Source organism: Pelophylax lessonae (genome assembly GCF_965119305.1).
Source record: "Pelophylax lessonae genome assembly, chromosome: 12".
NCBI classification, from domain to species: domain Eukaryota; kingdom Metazoa; phylum Chordata; class Amphibia; order Anura; family Ranidae; genus Pelophylax; species Pelophylax lessonae.
The window spans coordinates 193,043,824-193,069,789 of NC_138779.1; the positions used below are offsets into that span (position 1 = coordinate 193,043,824).

At 42.8% G+C, this 25,966-nt stretch overlaps 1 protein-coding gene across 1 annotated transcript; it reads left to right on the forward strand.

Moving 5' to 3' along the window:
- The first annotated feature begins 430 nt into the window (after nucleotides 1–430).
- Nucleotides 431–20,096, forward strand: DEDD2 (death effector domain containing 2). Its single transcript, XM_082273116.1, has 4 exons — nucleotides 431–961; nucleotides 4,239–4,349; nucleotides 4,634–4,759; nucleotides 19,690–20,096. Exons 1-4 carry the CDS (start codon nucleotides 517–519, stop codon nucleotides 20,061–20,063), a joined length of 1,056 nt encoding a protein of 351 aa, XP_082129242.1. The 5' UTR covers nucleotides 431–516; the 3' UTR covers nucleotides 20,064–20,096.
- The last annotated feature ends 5,870 nt before the right edge of the window (nucleotides 20,097–25,966 follow it).

The window sequence follows — 25,966 nt, forward strand, 5'->3', positions numbered from 1 at the left end:
TCTTGTGACTTTTTTAATTGCTCTCTGGCAGCTCAAATCGTATATTTATTTTTATTATTATTTATTGTAGGAATTTCATTTGAAGTGTTTGAGCCCCGGTTCACACTAGGGCGACCTGTGAGGCGACCTGGTCGCCTCACAGGTCGCCTCCCATAGGAAAGCTGCGGACCCGTTCTAATAGGAGCGACACAAGTCGCTCCGACCTAGAAAAAGGGTCCGGAGCTTCTTTGGGGCGACCGCCATAGACTTCAATGTTATGAAGTCCGTGGCGGCCACTCCGAGGTCGCGGCGCGCTGCTCGCACCGCGATCTCGGAGGTCGCCCCTGCAAGTAGCGTCGCTCATATGTGAACCGGCGCTGATTGCATTGTTTGGCTTTTTGATCTTGCATTCATAAACTTTTTTTTTTTTCTTTTTTTTTTTTGCAGTTTGTATTGGATAAGACTTTCCTACGTTTCATTGTTCTTTCTGGTACCTTTTTGACCTGCTGTTCAACTAGAGTTTAAATCCATAACAGGATGGCTGATGTTGTAAATTCAGTCTTTGCTCTACCCTGGGAGGAAGATGAGTGCCTGGAATATTATGGCATGCTTTCCTTGCATCAATTGTTTGATGTAATCGGTTCCCAATTGACCGAGAGTGATGTTGATGCCCTTTCTTTCCTGTTGAATGAATCCTACCCTTTCACTCACCCCCTGGACCCTAGCAACTGGACAGTGGAAGAAGCCGGTGAGATGCCCAGCAGTGCCTTACTGTCTGCCTGGAACAAATGGAACCGGTGCTCTAAGCCTAGCAATGATTTTGCTGACATCCGAAGGCCTATAAATGGCATTGAGCTACTCTATGAATTGGAGAGAAGAGGGTATTGTGATGAGGGCAACTTCAGACATCTATTTCAGCTTCTGAGGGTATTGACACGGCATGATCTCCTTCCATACGTTTCCTTAAGAAGACGTCGTCCAGGTAAGACCTCGATGCCATCACTAATATTTTTTATTTACGTAGATTATCTCTAACATTGTATAAATGTCCACCTCTGTAAGTTTTTTGATTCAAAAACAAAACCTCACCTTTTGCATGTAACCCGCTTTACCTACCCCCCCTTCTTTTTTTTTTTTTTTTTTTTTCTTTTTATCAGTAAGATAAGATTTCAGTTGCTGGTCATTTTTGCAGCCACTGAAACCTTGGTCTCCCTCCAATTCCAGCCTGGAGCGTGAACTCAGACACTGACGTTAAAGCATGCGCTGTGGTGCATATACGGTCTTAAAGTGGAGTTAAACCTCCCAAGAAGAAAAGAAAATTGCTATAATATGCCAGTATGTTCAGCATATTGACAGGCGTTGATTTACTAAAACTGGAGAGTGCAAAATCAGGTGCAGCTCTGCATAGAAACAGGCTTCCAGTTGTGTTTTTTTTTTTTTTTTTTTGACAAAGCTTAATTGAAAAGGGTTAAAGCGGAGTTCGGCCACAGAATCGTTTTTTTTTTTTTTGATCAATACTTCCCAAACTGTAACCCCCCCCCGTTTTTTACAGTATAGTAATCGATTGGCAATTATAAAATCTTACTTTTATAAAATGTGTCCTGAGCGCCTCCATCTTTGTCCGGGTTTCCCTGAAGCCGCTGTGTGTAAATGGATGCCCTGCTTCTTGGTTCGAGATGGAGGGGGGGCCGTTGAATGCAGCGCGAAATCTCACGCATGCCCAGTACTATGTGCTCGGCATATAGTATAGGGATGCCTATCATCGCGTTATTTCCTGTTTGCAAATAACGCGATGAGAGGAGCGGCCGCCTACGTCACTGCCCATTGCATCCTGGGAGTGATGAGTAAGAGCTCCCAGGACGCATTGCGGGACAGGAAGTGATGGCGCGGGCCACGGCCACAAAAGGGGGAAGTGGAAGGAAAGGTGAGTGTATTTTCTTCAATAATAAGGTAAGTAAAAATCGTAACTACCCATTTGTTTTTCAGGTAACAAATAGCAAGCGGGTGGCCCCAAAATCGATTAGGTCGATTTTGTGGCCGGAACTCTGCTTTAAGTTGGAAGCTGATCTGCTACCATGCACAGCTGCACCAGATTTTGCACTTTCCAGTTTTAGTAAATGGACTCCGTTATGGCTGACTTACCTGGCTAGTGATCCTCTCTAGTGCTGGTCATTGATCACAAGCGCTGCCTTTTTATTTAAAATTTTTTTTCCAATGCATAAAAAAAAAAAAAAAAAACTGTGTAGTTTTTGATTTTTTTTATATGTACATGGCCACTGGTTCTTTTCATGCACATTCTGCACTGCATTATGGTTGTGCTTTTCCACTTGTGATAGTGAAGGTCTATAAGTCAACTAGCCATTTGAATACAGTGCACTTCTGCCCGTGAAGCTTACAGCTGCTAAGCCGTGCAATAGAAATTGTGGCACATTTTACTCTTCCTCTAGGGTTTAGGTTTACAAATCTCTCTATTTCTACAATCTACTGTAAGTGTGGGAGGACTCAGGGCTAAAAAATTCATAGGAATTATATTATGGATCTTCTGACGCTCTAACATTAACAGTTGTAATTTATGATGAATGACATTGAGTCCAACTGAGAGCCCAACCTAGCTGTAGTGTACACACAGAGTGCTCTAGCTCTGCAGCCATCTGTGGCGTTTCCCTTATTTATTTTATTAATAGACAAGGTAAATTGCAATACTTGTAGAATAGGTTGAAATGTTTAATCATATCATTGTTAGATCTCCAGCATATGGACCTAATGATGTGAAAGTGCAGTGTGTACAGAAGGTTTTTGCAGGGTATTGGCAAAGCTCTGTACAGGTTCTTAAAACCCTTAAGGCCCGTACACACGTGCAGATTGTCGGCCGAAAAGCTTCGGCCGACGACCGATCGGCCGATTGTAGGCTTGTTAGTATGATGCTTCCGACAGCGCACTTTCGGCCGAACAGAATCTGTCGGGCAAGCATTAAAATTTTTGTATGCCGACACCAGAGCGGCCGATTGTTCACCAGTCAATACAGAATTCGGCCGACAAACAGCAGATTTGCAAGACTGGGCATGCTCAGAAAAGAAAAAACACAGGGAAAGTTAACCATCACATGACATCACTTCTGTAGTCGGCGGACAAAATTCTTGTGCAGTCTTTTGCACTTTTCAACAGACACGACAGCCCGGGGACAAAAGACGGCCGATCGTTCGGCCGACGATCTGCACGTGTGTACGGGGCATTAGAGCAAACGTCAGGTCCATTTTAGGGATGTTTACAAATCTTCTAAAGTGCTGTGATTTTGAAGAAGCTGCTAGCAGGATTTTAAGTAATGCTGAAACTTCCTGATTTTAGTTAGCTTACTTGAAGTGCTAAACATCTGTCCTCAAACTGAAGGTAAAGAGTGCTATTGGAACCCTTACCTTGTAGAACACCTCATTCAGTTTAAAATGGAAATAAAAGTCAAAACGCGTGTGTATGTATGGATAGATATTATACATATACATATACATACATATATATATATATATATATATATATATATATATATATATATATATATATATATATATATATATATATATATATATATATAATCTCACATAATATATTAGAAAGCTAGGGGTGAAGAAATAGCAGTACACTTATTTTTTCCCAGTGGATTTATTATAATCAAGGGCCCATTGGGAGTACAGGCATGGCTGTGCCCCAGGCACAGCCAGAAAGCTGACCATGCTGAGATGGCTATATCTCATGCCTAGCGTGATCAGTGTGAAATAGGAGATCTGGTGGACTGGCAGGAACCCTAGGAATTTTACACAAAGGAAACAATGCAAAGAGAACAGGATACTCTTTCATACACAAGTAAATGGTACCGCAGGCATATTTCAGGAATATGAAATGTTGGGGTGACCTATTCTTTAAAGGCTTCAATAATGCTTACTTAAAGCTCTGCAAATCACAAGCGCTGTTCACATAACATGCTAAAAACCCTTATGTAGAAGGTCTAAAAGCAATGGGAAATTGAGGCGGTCATAAAGACCTCTTGTCTATTACATACTTTTGATGACCTGTCTGCATATCAAATTGTTAATCGTTTTGGCATTTAACAGTTTGCAGTAAGAATTTAGGATTGTTTTTCCTTTCTTTTAGTTTTAATCATTTCACCCTTTATTTCCATGTGCAAAAGGATTTTTGTTAATTTAACATTCTGTAACTCCTGACTGAATAGCAAGTTTTTTTCAAATGTGTTTATTTTTAATCCCCAGTATCCCCTGAACGGTATACCTATGGGCCTTCAGTTATGGACTCAAGAAAACAGGTGGATGGATGTCTTAATCCAACAACATCACAGTCCAATGAAGAGAACTGGGAAACAGGTAGGCTTTAGGAGTAGAATAATTTGGTGTGTTTACACTAATGTGATTGCAATTGTGTTTTTGTAATACAAATTGGGTATGGTTTGGTTATCTATTGTAGAAAAAATGAACTAAATATTTTTAATATATGGGGCGGGGTCATACAGCATGTCTTATTTCTTATTTGCCAACTTTTTTTTTTTTTTTTCTTCTTACATTATCTACACATAGATACATTTATCTAGGGAAGTAAGATATGAGCGCAACCTGCCTGTCTAATTTAATATATGTTGCCTCCTTAATAGGCTCTACTGCTAAAAAGCGAAAACGAACAGGAAATGTAAAGAGGGGTCGCTGCCAAAAACCAAAAAAGAGCAAAGTGAGCAGTGCTCCTGAACAGCCTGAACCCACACAGAACAAAGTCACATGTGGTGAGTACGCCCATAAATTGCTTTGTGTGTTCCATCGGCTTGCTAAACTCTCCCAGTGAGAGGTTAACATCACTCCTAGTTTACTGTAAATCATGACCCAAGTGGGAAGAGTTTTCATGGATAGTCCTTCAGAATGCCACAGTGGAAGTGCTCTTTGTCCTGGCTGTGGTTTAGGCACTTTCAGTCGCTCTGGTTCATTTGTGAAGTGAAATGCCCTGGTGTGTCCCTGCTAACCTCTCATCCCCTGCTGCAAACGATTCCTAGCTTCTCTGTCCGTAACTTAATCTCTGCACTTCCAAAATGACATTTTGGTTAGCTGAAATTGCATGGGTTAGTGTCTTCAAACTATTTTGGTGCTGCCTAATATGTAGAGAGAGTAATGCTGCATTGTTTACCTAAAGTCGCTTATCCACAATCTCCACTAACTGGATAGCGTGTCTGCACTTCAATGTGTTACCAGGGATGGTTTTCATGGTCCTTCTGTGCTCTGCCCCCTACACACTTTTCTAAAGCTGTGTGCATTCAGTCTACAACAATGCTCTGCTTTCCTCTTTGTATGGGTCTAAACTGGGGAAAAAAAACACAGCATCAAGCCTTACATGCAATTTATGTTTCGCAAGTTGCTGAGGACCTTGGCATTAAGATGCAATGCAGATATACAGTGATTTGCTACATTTTGAGTTAAATCTTTTTTACTACAAATGTGGTTTGCCATGTTTGTTTGCAACATTCAAGATGTAGTCTAAACACTTAACTCTTATCCGATCCTAAACTAACGTGTAGCTGCTTTCCCAATTAAACTGGACCACCTTGCACTTTTAAGGGCCCGTTCACATCAGAATATTGTGCAGGAACCCACATTCCCTGCTCATTTCCCACACTGCGTTCAAATTGAATTGCAGTTGCAATATCCAGTGGGTGTCAATGGTAAGTTAATAACGCCCCAAACACAGGTTGCATAGGTAGTTCATTTGCCTGCACCAAATTGCATGGTATTAAAGTACCATGGGATCCGGTTGCAATTTGTTTTTTTTTTTGTAGTGAATGCACTACTTCTGCAGCGGTCCAGTGCGATTTCAGGTCGTTCAAAATGGAGGGGCTCAAACCGCACCACATGTGAATCACACACAAATTCCTTCCAATGTGATTCCGTGTGAATTGGCCCAAAGTTGGTAAAACTTGGATAAACATGTCTGTTAACTGAAGCTCTTCACTACTAATCGCAATAATATGATTGGAGCAGTGTATCACATTGACCTCCAGACCCAGCAGCTAGGGCATTTCAGACATGTAAACTTTGTTCCCAGTATCTTGCTGCTGTGTTGTAACCTGAAAAAAAATCTTCTCTGAAAACTACTAATCTTTTGTCTCAGTCATTCAGCCTTACGGGTTTTTTCATTACCCCATGAAAGTCTGTTAGCTATTCATTCCACATATTTCCCTAGAAGAAGGTGCCTGAAATGTCTTGTCTAATCTGTCTCTGCTCCAACATTTTCTCACATTTTGACACTTGCAGGAAATGAGTGCATAAGAAGACATTTACTAAATAAAATAGTAAATACATAATTCAAATCTTCACACCTGTGCTACCTGGATGAAACAGTAAGACCTTTCAACTCTTCAGTGTTGTGCTTTTCCTTTTCTTTAACCCTCTGTCACTGGTATATGGGAATCCTTGTGCAGAATTCTGCAAACCTGTCTGTCAGTGACGGAAGCAAGTATTTATATAGAGATCTACAGAGCTGGAGAGTTCCATTGCATGTTACATAGTCTGACAACTTCTATTACAGAAGTGTTTTTGGTCATTTAAATTTAGCACTATCTTTGGCAAAGAAATGATAATGGTATCCTACTGCAGATCTAATTGTAATTTGAGTTTGGGTATCACATTTGGAGGATTTCCTGTGGTTTAAGTTCTAACGAACGTCATGATCAAAAAGATTTTTGAGTCCTTATAGAGGTCCACTTTGTCCACAACTGATTGTTTTTTGGCACAGCTCTAGTATGTTGCATCACTAGCTTCTTACCCATCTTGGAGATTCAAGTGGTGAGGTTTTGCAGTGTCCTTTCTTACAAGGTCCTAGCAAAGTCTTCTCTCTCTCTTAGCTTAATTTCTTGTTTGTTCCGCATTAATGCTATCCATTTTTTTATTTTTAATGGATGCGTTGGTTAATGTGGAAATATCTTCCCACTCCAGTCCCCAAGTGGCATAACTAGCCAGTCTGTGCATCAAACTAGCCAACAACCATACAGAAATACCCAGTTTGGCTTGAGCTGGCTAAAAAAATTTGTGAACATTGCAAAATTTGTAAAATTTAAAAAGTCTTGCCTGATATCAGCGGCTACTATAATAGACCTGTCAGCAATTGATCTAGCTTATTCTTGTTTCAGTTTTTAATAAGGGCTGATACAGGAACTAATCCATGCTCGCCCTCCTTTTTCCTGCCTAGTGAGAGGGCGTTGGTATGCAATAGGAACATTTTCATGGGACAGGGAAAAGGTGAGTGTGGATTAGCTTTCAAGCCAGTCATGTCTTTAACAAACTGAAACTTGGGACCAGAGGGATGCTGAGTAGAAGCACAGATAAGGTCAACCAGAATCTTTCTTTTTTAGGGCCAGTTCACACCACATGCAGTCCAGTGTGTTGTGTATGGTTTTTCAATGGAATAGTTCACACCAGTGCAGTCAGTTTCAGTGCGCTCCAGTTACAGAAAAAAAAAAGTAGAACGTGCTGCATTTTTTTTTTTCTGCACTGTACTGTACTGTAACGTGGAAAAAACACCTAAATGCACTGGAACACGCGTCCTTAAGGTTATGAAAAGAGGGGAGGAGGATGCACTCTACCGCATCAAAACTCACTGGAACGCACCAAAAACGTGCATGCAGAAAAGCATCCGGAACGCATCTGGACTGCGCTCCTATGGTGTGAACTGACCCTCAGACCAAACTGTTACTTTGAAAAGTTTTAAGTGATGTGTTCTCTATGTATCATAACCTTAACCAACACTGGGCCTATTCCTCTTTGCTGACCCAGTGGCTTCTGTACATTCTGAGTTGCTGACCTGGAATTCCTACTTCATCATGCAAATCTAATAATCAGAATATTTATTCCAGGTCAGTGATGCAGAAAGGTTTGAAGCCACAGGTTTTTCAAGACTAGTATTTAAGAGGTCAGAAGTGGCAGTCCCCTCAGTACAGCTTTCCCTTTAGTTTATTTAAATTGCCTGTACAAAAAGTCTGCAGTAGTTTCGCATTCTGAGCCTCGGTTCACATATATGCGGTGTGGAATACGCAGCGACTCCTGTGCATTTCCGACAGCATATTGAAATCGCACGGCTCTCATGCTATCTGCTGCATGTTTCAATGTTAAATTAACACCGTGAAATGGCTCACAAAAATGCAGCATGATTGCTTGAATCGGATTGCATGGATGTGAACACCCATGCAATCCGATTCTGGTGCAGCCAAAAAAAAGGGTCCTGGACCAATTTGAAGTGGTGACATTTGAGCCATACAAAAGGAATGTCTCAAAGCCCACCGAACAGACATTGCATGTTTTAGTTTGTGATATTTATACAGTGCAATGCAAATTTTACATTACTCCCCCCACCCCACCCACAAAAAGCTGTGGTTCAGCATAGCAGCCAATTTTATATACATGGTGTATATCCTCTCTGCTTTTTATGGAAGAAAAATGGCATGCTGTGAAACTTTCCCAAACCCTGTTAAAATGTATGTAAATCCAAAATCTTTTTTTTTTTTTTTTTTCAGTAGGTTTGGTATCATGCCTCATAGTATACAGTTTTATTTGTGTTATTTTAATATGTTGCAAAGTTTCTTACCTGATCCTGCATTAATGGTACTTTACAGTTGGAGGCTAACAATACTAAGTCACTACTTTACAGTTAGTAACAATGTTGTAAGCCTGCCTTCCCAGCTCTTTCACTTTGCCTGTCTTATAAATAGCCCCTGAAGGAACTTACATTGCAGGCTGATAACGCTGGTAGACAGTGGCTTAGCTTAGTTAGCCTGCATCAAGAAGGCAGGCATCACTAGCGTGAACTCTAGGTTAGAAACCTTGCTACAAATCCATGAAAAGCAGTGCTTAAGAAAAGGCTATATAGTGAGGCTATGCCAAATCTAGTAAAAAAGTAAGTAAAAAAAAAAAAAAAAGTTTGCGTTTACCTACACTTTAAATATGTATCATAAACCTGTCCATCTTGAGCAGTGTTTTTCTTCAACCTTTAAACCGTTAATAGAACAGTTTCTCTCCCATTACTCAACACTAAGCCTTAGTGATAATCCCCCCCCCCCCCAAAAAAAAAAATTATCTCAGACAAATTAGTTTGTGGTTTATGCTGCTTGTTAATGTGTGCTTATTCAAAGTGCACAAAGTTTCAATGTGTCCGTGTCCCCCTTTTTTTTTCTTTTTTCGTTGAAGCACTCCTCTTTAGACGTATCCTCTGAAATGTCATGGTGTTATGTTGCTGTTCTGTTCAGTCGACTTTCTCTAAAATTTAAATTCCAGGTTTACTGAGCAAAGGTTGATGCTTGAGAGAGCAAATCTCTCTGTTAAGGAAATGATCATGCACTCTACCCTTCAAAAATACAAGCGTACCATAATAAAAGGTAAATGTGGAAAATGTATGCCTTCTGCGAGTGAGAGACAATTGAGACAGATAGCATTTTGTAGACTCCAGTACAGCATGGCAATCACAATTTTCCCTCTGCATGCAGATACTGGAACTAGGTAGATCATGTTTTTGAGCCTTTGTAGATTTTTTTTTTTTTTTACTCTATAGCAGCAGCTGATGAACATATCCAAGGCATATTTATTTAACTAGATATTTGCATAACTTTCAATACAGATATAATTGAAATGGTAATATATCTGCCTGCTGTTAGTGCATATATCATAGTCCTTGCTGCACTATTTTCTGTGTACTGCGGATACCAGAAATAAGAGGTCCTCTTGTATCTGCTTAAAGGACAACAGAATTTTTCATTGACGGGCTCAAGACTGGAGATTTACTGGCAGAAAATTTTTTCTTTATTATTGTCAGTATAAAATATTCAAATATCTTAATCTTTTTCACTTTTTTAAGGATGCAATTTTTTTAATTTTATTTTTTTTGTAAAGCAGGAAGAAACGGCTGTAAAACACCACTGTTGTGCTGTTGGTGAAGCCTTTTTAAGTACTTTTTGGATTCTTGTATGTTCAAAATTGCCTTGTTAATGACAAGACCCCCCATTCTGTTTGATGGCAGACCTCTTTTATCTTCTGATATCTGCGGCAGTTCTTTTATTTTTTTTTTTATTAGCCAGACATTTTGCATTTTTAAGAAGAATATTTTATAAATAAAATTGAAAAAGCCCTGTGTTGTGAACGTGAATACTTGCTGCTTAGAAAAGAAATGTTCTGTGTTTTTGTCAAAAGCTCAACCTGTCTCTCTCGGTTCACAGTTAAGACCGCCAATGGAAAAAACCCTTAAAAAGCTGCTCTGACAGCCTGGCACTGCAACTCAATGGTAAACATGGGAGCATAAAATACAAGCTTGTTCCTGCTTCAGCCTGCACTGTACTATACAAGTTGCTCCGTTCATCAGATATAACTACCTTATCATGGACGCTCATTTTGTTAAGTTCTAAAGTACAATGTCTTTGGCCTTTGTGTTAATGTGGTTTATTAAAGAGCAACCTCTCTGCAAAACTGCTGAGCAAAGTACAAGATAAAGTTTACAAACAATGCACAAGGGTATATTGCTGCACTGGTACAAGTGCGTTGACGGTCCATAGGCTGGTGATTTTGCGCCAACAAGCCAACCTTTGAAGGTAATGACTTACCATGGGGCTTATGTGTGAATCTGAATATTCAATCCTAAATTATAATTGTTCATACCTGTGTAGGAAAGATGCATATTTGCTCCCTTTGGCTAAATTTGCTTGGCCTGTGTCTTACGCTTTAAATTGAGTCACTAGAAGTCATACAGCGGGTCCCCTGTCTCCCAGCCTCTGATTGTGAGGTGCAGATGTTGACAGGCAAGTAGCTAGATTGCTTTTATACTGTGACTGAAGCGGAAAAGGTAAATGTTTTTTCAGAAAAAGTACAGTTATCCTTTTGCTATACCACTCCCAAAGCTAAAGAACCCTCCCCTGCCTGTTCACCTGAATTGGAGGCAACACTGCAAGAATCTATAGAGCCTCTGGAAAAGATCTTTCTACTGACTGCACCTGTGCATTCAGTCTACATAGACTACTATAGGGTTGATGGAAAGACCATTTTGGTCTGGAGGCTCTCAGGGTTCCTGTTGGCAGTAGTAGCCTGATTCAGGTAAGTTTACATTTTAAGCTAAAAAAGGGGGCCAAGAGGAGAACTATATTTTCTTAGAAAGTACATTTATTCTGAAAGAGCCGGACATCAAATTAGGCTGAACCGGGGGACAAATATAGGTCTTTCAGAAGTTATAATGTAAGACTGAATGTTTAAGTGCTTGCATAAGCCCTGTTGTGCTTTTGTTCTTTGACGGACACAGCTCCTGATCTTCAGAACTATTGGGTTATACTGCCCCCTACAAGAGTAGGACACTAGGCAGCCTGTGGGCAGTCCTAGGGGGTATACTCCCTTTCCCTGCTATAGCTATTCCGTTTTTTTTCTGCCTAGTCTGGAGTAAGGACCTAGTTCCTTGATGGGATTTCTGTCCTGGCAAATTCTTTCCTTTTTTTTTTTTTTTTTTTTTTTTTTTATGGGGTATTTTTTCTCCACTTATTTTTCCTGTGAGATCTACTATCAATTGCCAGACTTGGTGACGGGCTGCATATTCTAGATCCTGCGGTCACACCAGTCTGGCTAATGAGCGTGCGCAGACCTCAGCTCCACGCTAGGTAGGCCGTGACATAGCCCCACTGGACGGGGACTGTCCTGTGAGGTCGCATTCGACCCGGTCTCGGGCCAAGTCGCACCATTCCTCCTGGCCGACAGCCCCCCTATTTCGATGGCAAGGGGTTCTGTCTGGAGCAGTGGCCACCTGGTTCCTGGTATGGTGAGTAGCTGTCGTCTCCTCGGTTGGGTGTGCGCCGGCGGCGATGAGACTATCAGCTGTGCTGAGGGGGATTGTACCTGTTGGGGGTGTTCTGCCGAAAACTCCAACTTGCCGAATTCTCCAATGATGTTACTTCCGGTGACTGTACACCTGAAATAATTTGAGATTTCGACAACTTCGTGTTCTCACAGAACACCTATACACTCCTTGACATGCTATAATTAGTGCAGATTGTTAGTCGACCCGCTAGTTGTCACCGCCCTGGAGGCGGCCATGTTTTTGGTTACTAGCGGGCGGACTAACAATCGCCACTAATTATAGCGTGTACCGGAGTGTAAAGGCTGCCAATGTTGTGTGAAAAAAACAAGTGGTGGAAATATCCAATTATTCCTGGTGTACAGTTATCAGAAGGAACGTTGTTGGAGATTTTGGCAGATCATGGGCTTCTGCCAGGGCTACCCGTCCTGCCTGGGCCTGTCCTCGAGGCCTAGGGATCCCTCCTGGGAGCCTTGTGGTGCTGCCATTTTGCTGTAGCCTGTGTTTCAATGCAGGGCGGCTATGTTTGTGTAGTCTTGCAGCCATTTTGCGGTGGTTTGCCATTGAAAATAGCGGCAGCCATGACAGTGGAGCCCTGTTGGTGGCTATTTTGGTGGTGGGAGCCCCTCCTCATCCCCTGGTGCTGACTCCTGAACCTTTTTACTTCCTGATCACTGCTCATGGAGTGCAGATTATCCTGGTGGCTGCAGGTGCATGTTTCTGCTGGGTGGTGAGTCTGGTGGGGTTCTCTCCCTCTCTGCTGAGGATCGCTTGGTGCTTTGTGCCTGGTGACCAGGTGGTGCTGCCAGCATGGTAGGGGTTGTCCCTTTGCATTGTTTTACACTTTGGCCGCTGTGGACATGGGTCACCCTGCTGGGTCGGTGGCCACACGCCCGGAATCCTCAGATAGTGAGGATGATTCCTCCATATCTGCAACTGAGCACAGAAAGGTACTGGTGGACGCATTGATTGTATCTGTGCGTGAGACTTTGAAGGTGGAGGACTCAGCTGCGACGAAGGCGCAGGTTCCCTTTGGGACTCAAAAGCTATACAGAGCAGCAAAGGGAATTCCTTTCCCCGCCTATTTTGACTGAATTGTTACTAAAGAATGGGGACAACCAAAGCGTCCCCTTGGGGTCCCTAAGCGATTTACTAGGTGTTACCCCTATGAGGCGTCCCTTATTAGGAAATGGACTTCTACCGGTGGTGGACTTTCCGGGTTCCAGAATGAACAAGGCAACCATTATCCGGCTGACAGGAAGGCGGAGGCTGTGGCCCGCAATATGTACACTCTGGCTGGTTCGATACTGAGGCCGATATTCACCATTGCCCTGGTGTCGCAAACTCTGACAGAGTGGGCTAAGCTTTTACGCTGTGACCTGGAGGGAGAAACTCTCCCCTGCCTTTGCTGAGCTGGTGGACCAGCTGGTCCAGGGGCTGCAGTTTATCTGTGATGCCTATTTGGATGCAACTCTCCTAGTGGCTCGGCTCTCTTGCTTAAAGGCTGGTCTGTGGACCAGCCTTCTAAAAAGGCCTTGACTGATCTCCCCTTTCAAAGGGATCACCTGTTTGAGGCTACCCTGGATGACTTAATTTAAAGGTCTCACAGGGATAAAGAGTACCTTTTTTTTTCACAGGCCTACTTAAGGGCAAAGAATCTCGTTGTAGACATGGGCCCTCCTTGGCTTATAAGAAGTTTTTTTTTTTTTTTTTTTTCGTCCATCAGGGTCAACTGACGAGGGATTGAAGCCTTTCAGGGTCTCTCTCAGGCTCCTTCTGCATGAAGGTGCACCCTCACCCGTATTGGGGGTGAGGTATGTCTTTGTTGTTTCCGCACCTATGAATTTCCCTGGTACGAGACAAGTGGGTCCACAAAGTCATTCGGTCCCGCTACAAGATCGAGTTTCACTCTTGTCCCCCGGCAAGGTTCTTTCCTTCCAACTTACACCTGTCCCCGGACCATTTACAGGGTCTGTTTGGGGCAGTACAAGACCTGTTGCTTCAAGGGGTGATTGTTTCGGTTCAGACTTCGGAACGTTTTCAGGGATTTACTCAAACCTGTTTACAGTTGCCAGGAAGGAAGGCAAGGAGGTGTGTTCAATCCTTTACCTCAAGGCGATGAACTGCTTTGTGCACAGAAGTTCAGGATGGAATCCATTCGCATGGTGGTGGCATCCCTGCATCAAGGGGATTTTCTTGATTCTTATCGCCATCAAGAATGCTTACCTTACTAATGTGTGTCGGTCACCAGTGCTTCCACCGCTTTGCCATGGGAGAGGAGCATTATCAGTTTGTGGCGTTACCCTTTGGTCTCGCCTCCGCTCCTTGAGTCTTCACAAAGTGTTAGCCCTGGTGCTAGCGTTTCTATGCCAACGGGGGAATGCGGTACTGGGCTACTTGGACGACCTCCTTCTGTGAGCGGAGTGATCTACTGCTCTGGTGCAAAACCTGGAAATCACCATACGAACTCTTAAGGGAGTTCTGGCAGATTCTGAATTTTCAGAAGCCTGCTCTGGCTCTATCCACAGAGCTGGCCTACCTGGGTCTGACTCTGGACTCGGCCTTCCTCTGGACAAATTCCAGAAATTGCAGGCTGCAATTTGTCTCCTGCTGTCCAGCAGATGGTCATCCCTCCGGACTTGCATGCGGGTGCTGAGCCTAATTGGGTCTACCTTGGAGCTGGTTCTGTTTGCACAGTTCCATACAAGGTCCCTGCAAAGGGAGATTCTGGCCAAATTAGACAAGACTCCACGGTCTCTGGAAAATCTGATCCAGCTCAGCTGGGGAACGAAGGAGTCCCGAATATGGTGGCTTCATTCTCCAGTGCTTTGGCTGCGCAAACCCCCCTCCCCCCAGTATTGAACAATGGTCACCACGGATGCCAGGCGTCCTCTGCAAAAAGAGTCCAGATTACCGATCAATTTCTTGGAGCTACGAGCGATCAGACTGTGTGCATTCCGTTGTGGAAAACTGGCAGGCGGATTACCTCCAGTCGGCAGGTTTTGGACTAAGGGGAGTGGTCCCTTCATCCGGAGGTGTTTCATCAGTTGTGTCTCTGGGGCATCCCTGAGTTGGATCTGTTGTCTCGGCTCAACAGGTGCAGAGATTTGTGGCTTGGTCACAAGATCCTCTCTGGCGGACGCCACAGATGCGCTGGTGGCCCCGGTGGGGGTCAGTATCTTCTAATTTTACGCCTTTCCACCTCTCAAGTTTCTGCCAAGACTTCTATGCAGGATGGAGGCAGAAGGGATTCCCGGTCAGCTTAGTGGCTCCGGATTGACCTTGTCGGGCGTGGCACACCGATCTGGTGCGGCTGGTCACCGACGTTCCTTGGAAGCTTCCTCTCAGGGAGGATCTGCTGTTCCAATGACCAATCTTCCATTCTACCTTACTTGGTGATTCAGAGATAAGGTGGTTCTTCGCCCTTTTCTGCTGTTCCTCCCAAAGTTTCTCTGATTTTTCATTTGGATGAAAACATTGTGTTGCCTTTCTTGTGTGCCAGGCCGAAACATCCAAAGGAAATTGCCTTGCATGCCTTGGATGTGGTCCGGGCATTTAGGGTGTACCTGGCAGCTATGGAGTCTTTTAGGAAGTCAGGCTTACTATTTGTGTTCACGGATTGTTTTCGGAAAGGGTTATCTGCTTCGTCTGCGACCATTTTTCAGATGGATCCGACAGTTGTTCAGGCCTATTCCATCAGGAGTCAGATTCCTCCTTTCCCTGTTGAGGCGAACTCTGCTTGGGTGCTTAGTGCCTCCTGAGCCTTCCATCAGACGGCAGTGACGCCGGTTTGCTAGGTGGCCACCTGGTCATTGGTGCACTTTCGCAAAGTTCTATAAAGTGGATGTCTTGGCATCTGCGGATGCTTCTTTTCCCCGCACGGTTTTGCAGGCTGCTGCTTAGAGGACTTTTTTTTTTTTTTTTCAGGTGGGCTTGTTTTGGTTGAGCTCCTGTTGCCTGTTGGTTTTTAGCCTGGAGAATTTTTTTTTTTTTTTTTTTGTTCTGTTCCCACCCCTCATGTTTAACACTGCTTTGGGATGTCCCAATGGTTAAGATCAGGAGCTCTGTCAATGAACGAAAGAGAAAATGGGATTTTTGACTTGCCTTAAAATCCATTTCTCTGATGTTCATTGACTGACACAGCACCCACCCTTCTGTGGAGTTGTAATTCTTCTGACACTGCTTGTAACTACCTATAGCAGGGAGAGGGAGTTTACCCCCTGGGACTGCCCATAGGCATAGCCAGATTAATTTTCTGCCTAGTGTCCTACTCCTGTAGGGGGCAGTATAACCCAATGGTTATAAAGATCAGGAGTGGTGTCCCGTCAATGAACATCAGAGAAATGGATTTTATGGTAAGTCAAAAATCCCATTTTACTCCGGTTTGAAGTTTTAGGCTCTGCTCATATTTGGTGTTTTGAGAATCTGGTGCAGAATCGCTACGATTCTTCCCGAAGTCTAAAATCGCACTGCAGTCACAAAAAGCATGTTCAGGTGCCATTCATTTTCAATTGCACTTTAAAATGTGGAGCAGCTTTTCCACGATTTTCGTGCCAAACTGCAATAAATTAAGGTTGTCGCCCAAAAGAAGCACTTGATCCTTTTTGGGCGACAATTTTGCTGTAATTGCTGCATGATTTATCGCAGCAAAACCACACTTGTGTTTTTTAGATGCTGTTGGAAATGAATGCCACCCACACATTTTGTGCTTGCAGTGTGATTTGAGATTGCGGGTGGAATCGCAGCAATTCTGCCCGAGATCACAAAACGCCAAAGACTGGTGCCTTAAAGTGCATATGGTGGGGGTTATTTACGAAAACTGGAGCGTGCAAATTGCAGTGCAGCTCTGCATAGAAACTAATCCGTTTCATGGTTTTATTGCCAAAGCATCATTTAACAAGGTGACATTTTAGAAGCCGATTGGCTACCATGCACAGCTGCACCAGATGTTCCAATTTTAATAAATCTCCCCCACTGTTGCTTTTGTGTTTGTTTTTTTTTCCCCGTGTTTTTGGCTGAAAGATTTGCCACCTGTTGTTTTTAAGCAGCTAACATTCAGCTTGCATTATAGCTCATAGAGCAAAAAAACACGACAGATGAGCAAGTGATTCCATAAATCAGATGAATTTGACCCTTTCTGGCCAGATTTCATTTCCATGTTCTTCTGAATGTGTGTTCAGATTTGTACATTGACAATTTATGCATCCTTGGTTATTACTGAATGTACAAGTTCAGAATTGTGATTTGTTGGGATAGATCACACTTAACCCTATTTGGCCTCATCTCTTTCTAGTCCTGATCCCACCTCCTCCTCCTAATTTCTGCATTCATGTGTGCTGACATCCCCCCCATAGAGTTCAATGGAGGGCCGATCGGGTCTGTCTGGAAAACGGACAGGCGGACCCGATCGGTCTGATCGTGTGAAAGGGGCCTAAGTGTCTCTACAGATAAAAACAATTTAATGACGGCATACTATTCCCTAATACCCTTCCTTAAAATGCAATTTTGCAGTTTGGAGAAGAGTATGCATGTTAAGGAATTGTAGAGTGGCGTTTAAAGAGTTCCTGTTGCACAGTGAATGTGACTGGCACCAGTGCCTCTGCAGGTCCGCTCATAATCTCTATTTAATTTTACACACAAACAACTTGTCAGCTTGCAAGCTCTTCTGCTATGGGGTCACCTGCTTCAAATGCATTCCAAGAAGCCGTAATGGAATGTTTGAAATGAAATTTTTTTTTTTTTATGATAAAACATATCTTTCAGTATACCTATGGTTTTCCTTGATTTGAAAGACTTGATATGTACTTTTACAATTCTGTTTATGGGATGTTTAATAGAAAGGGGGAAAGAAAATCTGTGAAGGCGGCAACGCAGAAAGGGTTGCACTGCTGGAAAAAGCGAACGTTTTCAGTGCTACATCTGCAAGGTAGCTCTTCAGCAAATGTATTCATCCATTCCCTCGTAGTTTGGTACAGACCAGGCTGTTGATTACTGTACTTACAGTAATTACACAACCACTTAGACCACTCTGATGTGTTTGGCGTGTTCTTCTGATAAACCAGGCCCATAGTTGTAGTTCAGTAAAACATTCTGAAATGTAATTTCATCTATAAACAAAAAGCGTTTCAACTAAGTGGGCCTTAAAACAGTCTTTTTTTAGTTAAATGCCCTGAAAAGGAATGTCTGCCTGTTGAAATGCACATCCGCTGATAAAAAATAAATCCCTGGTACGGTTATTATGTATTTTATATGTAGAAAATGAAAGCTAGTCATAGCGCAAAATGAAACTATTGTTTCACAGATGATGCATCCGCATTACAAGATATCTGATGTGCTGAAAAGACACATTAAGTGCTCCCTGTACGACACATTGACTGCTAATGCACAACAACCATGTTACAATCCCTACTTTCTGTAGAATCAAACAAATCGTATATTCTCCTAAATACTACACGTACAATGTCTTCCTCTATGATGGCGTGTCTATTGATATGAACAAATAAACTTGAAGTTGGTTACCTTGCAAATGGTCATTCCAAGCAGTAAAGGCCTGTTAACTGCAGTAAGGTTGAAATAAAAAGAGAAAAGGAAGATTTAAAAAAAAAAAAAATAAATAAAAATAAAATAAATGCTACACATGAATATAATAAATCTGACTTGTGTATTGGTTAACATTTGTACTTTTTTGTAGATGGTTCAATGGCTAATTTGCCTAAATCAATAAAGGTATTGGGTCTCATGTAATTTTTGATTGTGCTCTGATGCAATTAAGAAAATTTTGTTCTCATAACTATAATGTAAAAGACCAGTGATCTTGACGGAATGTCCTCTGTAACCAAGATTTTGCAAATGTATTTTGGTAAAGGTGCAAGGGCTTCTAGTTCTGCATCCAGTATCTGTACAGTCCAGTATAACCTCTCTGGAGCAGTGCACTTATAGTTGCTTGATATAACTTATTACTGCTTTATTAATGGCAGTGTAAGTGACTTTGACCATAATTACCAGTATCAAGCATCTGTAGTAACTTAATAGAAATTGATCTTTTTTTGTTTCCGTTTCCCATTGTCGCTTTTGAGACATGGGAATAAGTATTGAATTGTTGCATAATCTTGCACCGTTTCATTAGCGACAAGGTCAATATCTGACAAAATTCCTGGTCTGTCACCTAAACAAGGCAGGGTTGACACCGTGTTCTTCTGAGTTTCTGGCTCTCCTTTGCAGCGGTCCTGCATTTTGGGGAGATGTGTTATGTAAACAAAACCAAAATTTTCTGTTTTGCACTCTCAGTTAAATACATCCGCAGGTTGATCTTCAGCAAGAAAAGCGAAAAATTAAGAGGAAAATATTCACTTATAAGCGTATGTAACCAGCCACCCGTGCATTCTTCTACAATATATTCGTTCTCTTCAACCCTTCTGGTTTTTGTTCAGTCTTTTCCCCTCAATTTTCTCAGATTAAAATTGCATTAAAATCCAGCTATTTCAGATCACATTAAGCCAATTTCTATGAACATATTTGCTGAATTCCACAGACTTGTTATAGCAAAATCTAATGATGGGATAAAAATATGGGTTGTATTTAGGTTTTTTTGTAATTTGTCAAAATAAAAGTCTGTTATTATAGGATACATTAGCAAATATGATATTGGCTACCTTTTTCTAATTTCACTAGTTGTTCAGTGCTCTAGAGCCTCATAGCTTTGCTGGTCCTTCATATCTTGAAGGTTAAATCGGAACAACTTATAAGTGTTTTGTAGTTGCATGCCTATGGATTAGAAATGTCCTGTTAATTCCTATTAATTAATTTTTCGTTTTTCTTTCTCTTCCCCATTTCCCTCCTTTGTTTCCTTTCCAGGAATAAGGCTGCGTGTTCGAGCAGAGTATTGTCAACATGACTCGATCTTGAGCCAGAATGTTCTGTCCGTGAAGCAGAATCCACTGGAGAGGCGGTTTGATCTCTTCAGCCAATCCAACACCGTTCTGAAATCTAGAGACCTTGGCTCAATCATCTGCGATATCAAATTTTCAGAACTCGCCTACTTGGATGCCTTCTGGAACGATTACATGAACGGATCCCTACTTGAAGCTCTGAAAGGCGTTTTCATTACAGACTCTCTAAAGGAAGCTGTCGGACAGGAGACCATACAGCTTCTTGTCAACGTAGATGAGGATGATTATGAAGAAGGCCGCAGGCTACTATTGGAAAACCTTCCTCAGCATTCTGGCTGAAGGCCTTTCCATAAAGACCATTCCTGTGCTCTTTTTGGAGTGCAAAAATAAAGAACTGTGCCTGCTAGTCACCAGGAGTTTGAAGTATTTAACTCGTTATCAGATGGGTTTCAGCGATTGGTTTTGTTTTCTTCCTTACATGCTGCTCTTTTCAAAGGGTAGAAAACTACTTGAATTTCTTGGTCCTGAGAGAGCCTTGTGACTGGGTAAAATAACTCTTCAGCAGTATGGCATAGAAGCGCCGTTGTGCTGTCCGTGCAAAGATTTTGCATACCAGAAGCAAACATTCCTTAATTTAGACTTCCAGTGTGAAGGGTAACTTCGGTAGTTCCTTATTTAGTAGGAAGAGTTTATTACCTTATCACATAATCTGACCTTAACTGACTTGACGTGCATTTTTTTTTTTTTTTTAAGAAGTTTTGGGCATAAATCTCCAATACAATTAATTTTGATGGGTCAGTGAGGCAGATTTAAAATGGGTTTAGGTAAATATTTGAGACATTTGAATACATTTTTTCTTTTACACCTACTCTCCATGGAAAGTGTATTTTGGAAGCAAGAGTATAATGTCAGAATTGACAAATGTTGAAAAACCTGTATAAATATTTACAATGCAGAGGAGGACTAGGGTGCAGGTCGTGTATTCAAAAGTATAGACTTGCTGCTCTCTGCGACATCTTAATGCATTTGGAAGCCTCTTTAAGTGGAATGAGCAGGTGCTAATTTTGGGCCTCATCCCCCATGTTTAGGTTGGGGGGCTTCAGACCTTCTCACACTTGATATGGTGGCAGCTGTATCATTGGGAGGCAGTAGATGTGTTCAGGTTCGGGTATAACTGTCACGTGTCCTGGCAGCCATTTTTTCGGTTTGTCCTGAGTTTCCTTAGGAACTTGTGACCTCATAAATAGTCATAGGGCATGAGCACACTTTTTTTTTTTTTTTTATTTGAAATATGCATAGTGAGCCAAAGAAATGGCTTCTGCTCTGTGACAGGAACATGGGGCATGTGTACATAGATATTTGCATCAAAACTGCTTTGGATCACTGTGTCAATGTGAAGGCAAAAGCAAGGCAGTTTGATGCATATCAAAGCAACTAAAGCAAGACACTTTTTTATGCATTTCACTTGCTTTTCAGTCTGCTGCTGTGTACACAAGCCCTAAAACCAATTTTCTAACAAAGTTCACCCAGTCTACTGCGTGCTGGTCAGTGTTGTGACATGTCAAACACTGTTCGTTTTAAGAAATTACATTGTCATGCAAGGATTTGGACTGTATCCTGAATTTCTTAATGTCGTTGTCCAGGACAAAGAATATTGCCACATCTTGTAGGTGTTTTGTTCCCAAACTACCTGCCATCCTATGAACAATTTAATAAACAACTCATGCTCTTTGTACTGGATCCCAAGCAAAAGGGATTTTTTTACTATGTAAATAAGCTTTCAGAGAAAGCTTTGTAAAATGTTTTTTGTAAGACAAATATTTCTCATTGTGTCTTGTTTAAAAAAATATATATATAAGTATATATGTAAATAAAGAAGATAAACCAAAATGTAGTTTTCTGTCTGTCAGTTTTACAGCACACAAGTTTGAGTACATAATAACACATACATCATGTCCATGGATGCGGCGTTCAACACTATAGCATGTTAAGACTTTTGGCTGGCAGTGCTTGTTTTACACACACAACACACCTGACTTAACCCCATCCCAGCCTACAGATGATACGTGTGCATTTTGTCCTGACACACCACTCTACTAATCCTGTTTTGCAGCAATGTGATTTTCCTCTTTCGTTCATTAACAGACACAGCTTCTGATCATCTTCATAACCATTGGGTTATACTGCCCCCTACAGGAGAAGGACTCTTGGCAGAAAAAGTCTGCTTACGCCTATGGGCAGTCCCAGAGGGGTATATTCCTTCTCTCTCCCATCTGTACTTTATTTTTTTTTTTCTGTCTCGTCAGGAGTAAGGACCTAGTTCCTTGCTGGGATCTTCCTTTTGAGAGATTTTTGTTCTCCTGTTTTTTTTTTTTTCCTGCGAGATCTACAATCAACTGCTGGACTGGGTGACAGGCTGGATAATCTAGATCCAGTGGTCAACCCAGTCTGGCCACTGGTGAATGGGGGAGGGGGGGGAGAGTGCTGGTGGGGCCTCCTGCCAGGGCCCCCCGTCCTGCTTTTGTCCTCTCCTTGAGGCCTAGGGATCCCCCGGGTCCCTGTAAGTCTTGTGGTGTTGCCATTTTGTTGTAGCCTTGTGCTGCAATGCACAGCGGCCATTTTGCGGTTGTCTGCCATAAAAAACAGTGGAAGCCATGTCTGTGGAACTTTCTGGGCGGCATTTTCAGCAATGAGAGCCCCTCCTCATCCCCTTGTGCTGACTCCTGGATCCTTTTTCATTTACTGATCGTCACTCATGCAGTGTAGATTCTTCTGGTGGCTGCGTTGCCTGGTTTCTGTGGAGTGGTGAGTCTGATGGGGTCCTCTCCATCTCAGCAACTGGGTGATGCTGCCAGATTGGTTGGGATTGGCCCTTAGCAGTGTGTTACACTTTTTTTTTTGTGGGGTCCCTCTGGTGACTCATGGAGTCTTTGGAGCACATCTCCCCACCTGATCCCCCCCCCCCCCTCCCTCTCTGGGGCTGCGGGCCCTCTGGGCCCCATCCATCCATTGATACACTGACGGCTGTCCTGGAGTAATGTGTCCTGGGTGGAAGTGGCTTTTGGGCTACAGGCTGGCATTCCAGATTAAACAAGGCAACCATGATTCCAGGGGAAGAGGCCCTGGCCTTTAAGGATCTGGCTGACAGAAAGACGAAGGCTGTGGCCTGCAATATGTACACCCTTGCTGGTTCAGTACTGAGGCCGATATTTACCATTCCCCTGGTGTCGCAGACTCTAACCGAATGGGCTTAGCTTTTGCGCCATGACCTGGAGGGGGAGTAGCTCCCCCCTGCCTTTGCTGAGCTGGCAGGCCAGCTGCAGCAAAGGCTGCAGTTAATCTTTGATGCGGCTCGGCTCTGTTTTGGCAGTGGTCCTTCGGTGTGTTTTTTTGGCTCAAATGCTGGTCTGCAGACCAGACTTCTAAAAAGGCCTGACTGATCTTCCCTTTCAAGGACAAAAGAGATTGGCCCACGGGACTTTGTGTGAGGTACGTGTTGGTGGCTGGAAAAAACTGAATTACACAGTCGATAAAAGCAATATTGTAATTTTATTGCATAATATGCATAGGTTGTAGGAACAAATGGTAACATGTGCTCAATGGCGCATGCTGTAGCTCAAAGGCTATATGTTAAAATAATAAACGCAGGCATTTAAAGATAACATGTTGGCATAAAACTTGGTGTAACCACTCATAGACAGGCATAACATAAGATAACATGATAGTTGAATATAACATCGGGAGCAATCTCCCTTCTTCAGAGATCAGTATATTCAATGTGTATCTATAAAAAGAACATTGTGGTTTAAATATGCAATATCATTATGATTATAGAATTGAGAAATTTCCGTCAAGGGATGGAAACTAGATGGAGTGTGTGATACTCACAACTCAATAGGACGTGCTGTTACATCTGCGGGTCGGAGAGTTCCGCTCCCCAGCGTTCCTCTCCTCCACGAGATCAGACGCTGCTGCTCTGATTGATCTCTCTATGCCCGCTGCATGACGCTAGGATCCCATCCGTGCTGTTGGCTTCGGATCCACTTGGTAGGTCAGTCACTGAGTTATCTTTTCACTTGTTCCTTCTTATCAACCCCTTGTCTCCTTTCACCCCCCTTTGGCTCAACTGCTCCACATCCCCACCTTCAATTCCCTTTCACCTTACTGCTCTCCAGCACATATTCTGTTTCACATGGGATTTCTTTCTTTCTCCCACACCCAATCTTTCTACTTCATGCACACCATGTCTGATATTTTCAATTGCAAGCAATGGCTACCCCCTTACTACTACTATAATTTTTATATGACAGGTTGGAAGGTGCTTCTGTTTCTCTTTCTGTTTTTCCACACTCACCACCCACCTACCAAGGACCCGCATTTCTGGCTGCCATTATGGGATCCTTCAGCTCCGGGTCAGACACAATGCGCCGCTGTCACACGGGAATCCCAATTATTCCATCTAAGTCCTATTGAGTTGTGAGTATCACACACTCCATCTAGTTTCCATCCCTTGATAACCTTGATAATCATAATGATATTGCATATTTAAACCACAATGTTCTTTTTATAGATACACATTGAATATACTGATCTCTGAAGAAGGGAGATTGCTCCCGAAACGCGTCTCACGATGTTATATTCAACTGTCATGTTATCTTATCATGTTATGCCTGTCTATGAGTGGTTACACCAAGTTTTATGCCAACATGTTATCTTTAAATGCCTGTGTTGTTTATCATTTTAACATATAGCCTTTGAGCTACAGCATGCGCCATTGAGCACATGTTACCATTTGTTCCTACAACCTGTGCATATTATGCAATAAAATTACAATATTGCTTTTATCATATGTGTAATTCAATTTTTTCCAGCCACCAACACGTACCTCACACAAAGTCCCGTGGGCCAATCTCTCTTTTGTGTATATATTTTGGGATGGAGGAGTGTTTTGGTGGGAATCGGATCATTGCCCCTTTTTGATTCCCTCTCCTTCTCCAGACCCGCGGACAAAGGCACCTTCAGTAGGAAGTTGCACCCTCACCCGTATATGGGGTGGGGGGACATCTTCACTGGTTCCTGGACCCGTGGACTTCCATGGTGCAAGACAAGTGGGTCCACGAGGTCATATGATCCGGCTACAAAGATCGAGTTTCGTTCTTACCCTCCGGTAAGGTTCTTCGTTCAAACGTGTGACTGTCCCTGGTCCGCTTACAGGCTCTTTTGGGGGCGGTGCACGACCTTTTTTATGTCAAGGGCAATTGTCCCGGTTCCAACTTCAGGACGTTTTTTAGGGGTTTTTACTCAAACCTGTTTACAGTCCCCAGGAAGGATGGCAAGGTGCGTCCAATTCTGGACCATAAGGCGCTGAACTGCTTGTGCGGAAATTTCAGAATGGAGTCCATTTGCATGGTTGTGGCTTCCCTGCATCTGGGATTTTCTTGCCTCCATCACCATCAAGGATGCTTACCTTCACATTCCAATGTGTCGGCCACCAGCGCTTCCTTAGCTTTGCCCTGGGAGAGTAGCATTATCAGTTTGTGGTGTTACCCTTTGGTCTTGCCTCCGCTCCTCGGGTCTTCACAAAAGTGTTGGCCCCGGTGCTAGCATTGTTACGCCAATGGGGGAATGCGGTACTGGACTACTTATAGGACCTCCTTCTGCGAGTGAAGATTCCTCCTGCTCTGCTGGAAAACCTGAAAATCGCCATACGAACTTTGAGGGAGTTTGGCTGAATTCTGAATTTTCAGAAGTCTACCCTGGTTCCGGCCACAAAGCTGGATTATCTGGGTCTTACTCTGGATTCGCCCTTATCCAGAGTGCTCCTCCCTCTGGACAAACTCCAGAAACTGCAGGCTGCAATCTGTCTCCTGCTGTCCAGCAGATGGTCATTCCTCTGAAGTTTCATCTGGGTGCTGTTCCTGATGGTGTCTAAAAACAAACAGCAAAAGCTTCACTCTGAGTGCAGTATGAGCAGTGGTTTTAATATAACACTCACGAACGAAAGAGAAAATGGAATTTTTGATTTGCCATAAAATCCATTTCTCTGATGTTTATTGGCGGACACAGCACCTACCCCTCTGTGGAGCTGTAATCTTTCTGACCCTGCTTGAAACAAAACTGAGTGCCTATAGCAGAGGGAGTATATCCCCTGGGACTGCCCAGAGGTGTAGCCAGACTTTTTTTTTTCCTGCCTAGTGTCCTACTCCTGTAGGGGGCAGTATAACCCAATAGTCAAGAATAAC